The following is a 6941-nucleotide window of genomic DNA, read 5'->3' on the forward strand; positions in this document are numbered from 1 at the left end:
TTGAAAAGTATGAGTGAAGACACTGAAAAGCATTAACATGAAAGAAAAACAGCACCACAGCTTCCTAGACATCAACCTCATGAATGTAATGAGCCATGCCCCTTGACTTCTACCCCTTTGAGTACTCATCAGAAAGCCATGGGCGGGGGGACAGTGAGGGAAAATATGGAGGGGAGAGAGAGAGAGATTAGTGTATAACTGAGTACGCAGATAAATGCTCCATCTTGTAAAACATGTTTGAAATGGGAATCAGGTCACAATTTTGTAAAAATAGCATCTTGATAGAGAAAGGTGCTAACCCTTTGCTTGATGCAAAGGGATAAAACATAGGTAGGGTCTCAGGTGGGAGTAGGGGCAAAGGCCAAAGACTGGAGGTGTTTTATTAACACCAGTCTCAGAACTTTATTACTTTGGTGTGACAAAAATAACAAGAAAGCCTTTAGGTATTCACCTCCCTTACAATCCATGAACTAAATCCTGTAAAGACAAGTAAGACATGTAAAGCTCAGAAGAAAATAGCTGTTCAGAGTTAAGTGGTACTGAATACCCAGTGATATGTTCACCATGACAGATTTTAAAAAGTTAACGCCTATAGAAATGTATCAATCCATCATACCAGAACCACAGCAGATTCCAAGCCACCTGCTGAGATATTACTAGTGCTTCATGACTGATACACGGATTGAAAAAACTTCCCACCCATAAACACCTACTGTCAAAGATTAGATAAAAGCCAAAAGCAATCAGTTGTACTAAAAGAAATTAAGTGAACATTCAGTCATTGAAAAATTTTCTGCAACCAAAACTAAGTTTTCCATGAAAGTATGAGATAATGACAAGACCTACAGTACTCTTAAGTAGCTGCCCATGGAATGCTATGACAAACTCTCACACTGGATACTGCTCCTTCCATATGGCTCTGGTAGCTTCTACAGTAATGTCCAGATGTAGCTTAGTATGGGGGTAATATGAACAGGATAAAAAGGGACCAGTGGGACAGACAGTAACTTGGACATGGACTGCTACCTCCAGTCAAGTATTACCTAAAAACAAAACTCACACACACAAAAAGCCACAAACAAAAAAAAAAAAAAAAAAAAAAAAACCAACCAAAAAAACCCCACTCTAAACCCCCCCTAAACTTCACTTTTTTGAATAATACTATGTATAAGAAATTGGAAGCCTTCCACCAAGACAATGGAATAAGATTCTCAAGCCTTCAAAGCTAGTTCCACAAGAAAAAAAGAAGTCATATGATGGAAGCTACAGCTCACAAGGCCCACACTTTCTCAGAGCACAACAGCATCCAGCAAACAAAAGTAATTCTTCCTCCGCACACAAGAGTAGAATTGTGCCACAGGATGTTGCAGCAACCAAAATTTTACATGGACTCAAAGCATTCAAATATCTAAAGCCAGCTTCAGATTAAGACAACCCTAAACCAATGTCTGAAGAAAATAAGCACCAAAGGGGAAAAAAAAAAAAAAAAATAAAAATCTTTCTTATATATGCCTCCCTTTACATTTTTCCTTATGACAACTACTACAGAAAGCCTGTAGGGCGAGAAGCATCTCTCATGTAATCCAACCCATTTGCTCTGAAGCTGCAACTGCCACTCCTACAAGCACACAATGTGACAGAGCACTAAAAAACGGCTTACCTCTTGTGATGGGTGACTAACACTGAAGTAGGATGGAACAGCCAAGAAAATGAGAAGAGCTAGGCAGAAGCGTGGGCTGTAGTCAACAAGAACAGCAAGAGACTTTTTGAACTGTACCTGGTGTTTGACCTACTTCTTATAAGCACACTCTAGCCTGACAAAACATATATAAAAGCTTTCCAGATTGCACAAGGAGAACCTTGGTCAGCTACACCTGTATTAGATTGAGATCTGTTCAAATCTGCATCACATCATCTGTTCAAGATGCATAGGCAAAACAAGCAGCATGTGTCAGCACCAGTCACAGTTTTTTAGTATCAGTCTGCTTCCTGTTCACCTGTCTTATATTGCACTACCATAGTATCAGCACTACAAAACTCAAAATCAAAAATTCTAGGAAATTCAAACTGGAACAGAGAAAGCTTTTTAAAAGCTAAGAAACAATGCAGTTCATGTAGTCATGTTTGATGAAAGCTGGCCAGACAAGATACAGTTCAAAATATACACTGAAGGAAAAATTCCCAAGACCATTAAAATACCGGAAAAGCAGAGAATTAAGGAAGTAAGTCAGTAAAAATAATGAAAGGCAAGGCCATTCAAGACATATAGAAAAATTAAAGCCAGGTGTGGAAGTTTTGAACTATGAAATCCATGAAACAAGAATACACTTGAGCTAGAAGAATACAGGTGGACAGACTGACCCACTTCCACCTTAACATCATAGTTGCTGGAGCACATGCTGCAGAACTTTGTTAAACATCAGTCTAACCCATATGATAAGTACAAAAGGGTATCAAGAAGCAAAGGAACTATGGAGTACAACAACAAGCACATCTATCATAGCAATAACAACATCCTTGACAGTACCCTAAGAAAATTAATAGAGCTGTTCAAAGGGGAAAGGCCTCCTCATCAATAGAAGCACAGAACTGGTGTCAAAATATCCCCGAAGAGAAATCACTAAGAGCAATTAAAGGATTATGTTGTTTGCAAGGAAAGCCTGTTCCAGTTTGGTGCTTTGCAGTGCACAAGGGTCAGTGAACACATAACTCAGAGAGAGCATGCTGAATCTGGGAATTTCTATTAAAATCATGGACCAAAATCAAAATAAGCACCATCACAGAACACGAGGTATGATAAGGATTTCCCTCCTACTTCCAGAAATGTAAAAAGAATACAATATTCTCTAAAATCATTCTAGAAAACCCTTTAGCTCATAGACTTTTAACATCTTCTGACCTTCATAGTATTAATACTACCAGTTTTTTTTAAGGATAACTAAGTAGTTCATAGGCATTGGTATATAAAGGGCTGAACCCTCTCTCCACTATGCCTTCCACTGTAATGTCAAACAATGAAAAATAACACACGCAATACTAGAAATACTACCAAGTGATACTCCATTAAACAACTTCACCAGTATAACAGAACTTTGAACACATAGTGAGTTCAGAGGAAATGAAGTGTCACTAAGAAAAAGAAAAGCATAAAGAGAAACTAATCCCGTAAAGAGCGTAGGCATGCCCAAGAACAAAATATTGTCGGAGCTGAAAGTTAGTTGTTAAAATTTGGCAAAGCTGAAAATCCAAAATCATATTAGACATGGAAAGAGATTTTCAGCACTGCATGAAAAGCAATTCATCTCTTCACCTCACAGATACAAAGAAAAAATCACTGTGTCCATCAACATCAGAAGGTATCACATGAAGTAAATCTGAAATGCAGTAATACAGACTAAAGTGTGGGGCCACCAAACCAAACATCTAAAGGTAAAAACTGTCCAAGAGAAACCCTAAGAGGAAAACTTCACAGGAAAGAAGAGTGACCACCTCCACGACAAGGGCAAGCCAAACCAAAGTTTTGTCTCAGACATTCGCTGCTGCATCCACACAGATGCAGGAAGAACGAACAGACTTGTTTAGGCTTTACAGAGAAGACAGCGGTAATCTCAGATAAGAAAATAAAAAAAGTGTCTCAATCTTTAACTTCTGATTCTCTCCGATAATAAAAGAAGTCTCAGCTACGAAGAATTCCAATACTAAAAAGCTATTCCTAAATGATATAGATACCCAATATGCTACACTATAGGTTATAATTCTCTGAGACTTAACATATCAACTGACATCAGCTCTTTAAGCACTGTCCACTCATTATCACACTTGCATCAAAAGTCATTCAGAACTAGCCAAGCTAAACACTGAAGAAAAAAAAATACAACAAAAACAAACACCAAATCAAGTTCTCTCCACCCTCACCCACCCCACAAAAATGCTTCTGAAATACAAAACTGCATTTTATTTAAAGTTGCTGTTAAAATCCTTAATACAGAATCAGATAATGTTTAGTAGTTTAGGGATATGCCATCAGTTTTACTTTGTATCTGCCATATTCACTATGTTTGTTTCACATGCAAGCAAATTGAGTTTCAATTATACAAGCATAAGTTTGAGACATTCACTGCCCTGAGAAGAAAAAGATTAGCAGACACAATATAACCTCTCTCTGCTGTGGGAATACTGACTATTGTATATTAGAGTCCATCTGTTAAGTAATGACTGATCCAGAATGCATCGCTACTGCAGCAGACTCCCAAGCAGTTTCACATTCATATACGTCTCCCAATGCTGAGAGCACTGTTAAACACTCTTGCGTCTATTTTTAAATATAAGCATAGTTTTCAACAACAGGAACCAATTAGTAGGTAGATCTTACAGGCAAGTACTGTAACATGCACTGCATGTCCTCCATACAAATAACAAAACACATTCTAACCTCCCCCCACCAAAGACAAGCCAATGTTAGTCCAGTTGCTGATGCATTAACAGCCAGAATTAAAATAAGCTTAAATATCAGCAAGAAGGATAAAAGAAGAAAGAAAACCAGAGAAGGATTAAACATCTTTGTATCTGTCATGATCTATACAGCTAATAAGGTAACTGCATGTCTTTCCCTTATTTTGAGTGCTACTTTTAAAGGAATGGGTAATAATCCAATAAAGTTATGATGACTTCTACCAGACTTGTACAAAAAAAAAAAAAATTTACAGATCACGTTTCAGTTAAGTGGAGAACAGCTTGTAGAGAGGAGTGAGAAATATACCAGATTACTGTTTTGACATATTCACAAAACTATTAGGGCTTTAACCCTGTGTGTTCAGAGAAGCTATAAATATTAAAATGATCTGACCAAACCATGTCTTTCCCTGCATGCTGCAGCTTTTCCATTCAGTCTGTGCTAGGTCAAATGCAAATAACCATCAAACAGAGGAATACGTCCTTTTAAAGTGCTTGAAACAAAATACATTCTTTACATGACTTTGTATAAAATGAGTGGAGGTGAGAAGCGTTAAACTCATTTGAAACAAAGGCAGTTTCAATTAATTGCCATTCAGTTTTGAGCAGTCATTTTTCTACCATATTTTATATGCAAAAATTGAGGATATTTCATTGACTGAACTGCTTCAAAAGCTTTGCTGCAGCAAATCTTGCATTCAGGAGCAGCACCAAATTGCACATAATTGAAAGTGATTCATTTTTAGATCCACTCGTTTGGCTTCTGTAGGTTCCTCAGGCTTTGGTGTAGGTAGCGCAAAAACATTAAGTCATACAGTCCTGCAGTAACTCTTTCACTCCATGAAGTAAGCAGATGACTAAGGAGCTACATTTTAGCATCTTCCCGTTGTTTCAAGCTATTTATCAGTGTACAACAGCATTCTGCAACGCACAGACCTTAAACAAAATTAGCAACAGCACTTACTTTGCAGACAAGAACGTGTTTTGGAAAGCATGGCAGATTATTAAGACATGAGCAACCCAATACAATACTGCAATACAACTAACTCTTTATTACAGATATTAAAGCGCACTAAATCCTTGCAAAAATCTCCCTCCTCCCCCTTCCTCTACATAAAATACTCAACTAGCTCTGAGCTAACAGGGTTAAACCCTTCACATGTTTCAGCCACTAAGAAAAGATATCAGTTCAGGCTGCCTTTTTTTAAAGAAAAAAAAAAAACGTTTTTCAATTAAAAACAGATACTACATTCACACCACTCTTCTTGCCAGTGAGGCAGCCACCACCAGGTTATAGGGCAGCCATCCAGAACCCGAAATTGCAAATAATTTTTAACATTGTGAATTGGACACACTCCACTCCTGCAGGAGGCGGTCGGGGTCGGGGTTGGGGGGGGGGGGGGCGGGGGAAGGCACTGGGGAAGGGGACGAATGGCCCGTCTGGACCAGGCAGGGTCCTGCGTGGAGTTTAGGGAGCACTGAGGGGGGTTCTGCCACACGCAGGACACGGAGAAGAGCGGGTCGCGGTATTAAGAAGGAAAAAGAGAGAGAGGAATGAGAGGAGTTTGGGAAGGAAAGACGATTGGAGAAGGGCCGTAGGTGTAAAAGGGTGAGCGGGACTGGGAAAATGAAGGTCCCTTTGGGGTTGCACAGGGGCGGGGGGGGTGGGGGGGGGGTTGGGGAGGTGAGCAGGGGGCAGCCCCGGGAGGAGGCTGCCCAGGGCCCCCCCCCCGCCCGCCGGGGCGTCACCGGGGCGGGGTGCCCGGCCGCTTACCAGGTTCAGCACCGTCTCCACGATGTCCCGGTTGCTGACCTCCCCGACCTGGATGAGTCCGATGAGGACGGCGAATTTCATCCGGATATTACGGATCGGCACCGACGGGTTAATCATCCCCGCCGGGAGCACGACGGACCCGGAGCCCGACGCCCTCAGCTCCCCCATCACCGCGACGCCGCTGCCACTGCCGCCGCCTCCTCCTCCTCCACCGCCGGCCCCGACGGATATGAGTCCCGCGGGCTGCGGGTCCGGCCCCGACACCGGCTTCTCGCTCGCCATTTACCCCCCGCCGTTACCGGCACCTGCCGCCGCCTCCCCGCCCGGCCGGGCCGAGCCGCGCATCCACCGCAGTCGCACCCAGCGGGGCCGCAGGGAGCCGGCCCGAGGCGCAGGCACCGTCCCAGGAGCCGCTCCCGGGCTCCGCTATAATGAGGGATTATTATGGGCGCCGATGCCCCGTTAGCCGAAGGCTGCCCAGCCCCGGGGACGCCTCCCCGCCGCGGGGCGGGAGGAGCGGGAGCCGCCAAGCGCGGCGCGGCCCGGCGAAGGCGAGGGGCGCGCGGAGCCGAGGGCGGCGCGAGCGATCGCCACCGCCGCCGCTGTTGTTGTGGAGCCCAAACCGCCGCCGCTCACGCCGCCATGTTGCCGCCCCCTGCCTGCGGTAGCCGCTAGGGCGCCTGCGCCGAGCCCGTCGGGGGGCGTGGCCGAGCCG

General features: G+C 43.3%; 1 protein-coding gene across 4 annotated transcripts in view; it reads right to left on the minus strand.

The window, feature by feature from the left end:
• The window catches only part of NBEA (neurobeachin), a gene marked incomplete at its 5' end in the record, with an annotated part of 525299 nt that extends 518791 nt beyond the window's left edge, over positions 1-6508 (minus strand). For all 4 annotated transcript variants that reach the window (XM_082492157.1, XM_082492158.1, XM_082492156.1 and 1 more), the window contains one exon: positions 6227-6508. In XM_082492157.1, the coding sequence (XP_082348283.1) occupies positions 6227-6508 (282 nt within the window). The remainder of the gene's footprint in view (positions 1-6226) is intronic.
• Between the last annotated feature and the right edge of the window lie 433 nt (positions 6509-6941).

Source organism: Vanellus vanellus (genome assembly GCF_965231255.1).
Source record: "Vanellus vanellus genome assembly, chromosome: 1".
In the NCBI taxonomy this organism is placed as follows: domain Eukaryota; kingdom Metazoa; phylum Chordata; class Aves; order Charadriiformes; family Charadriidae; genus Vanellus; species Vanellus vanellus.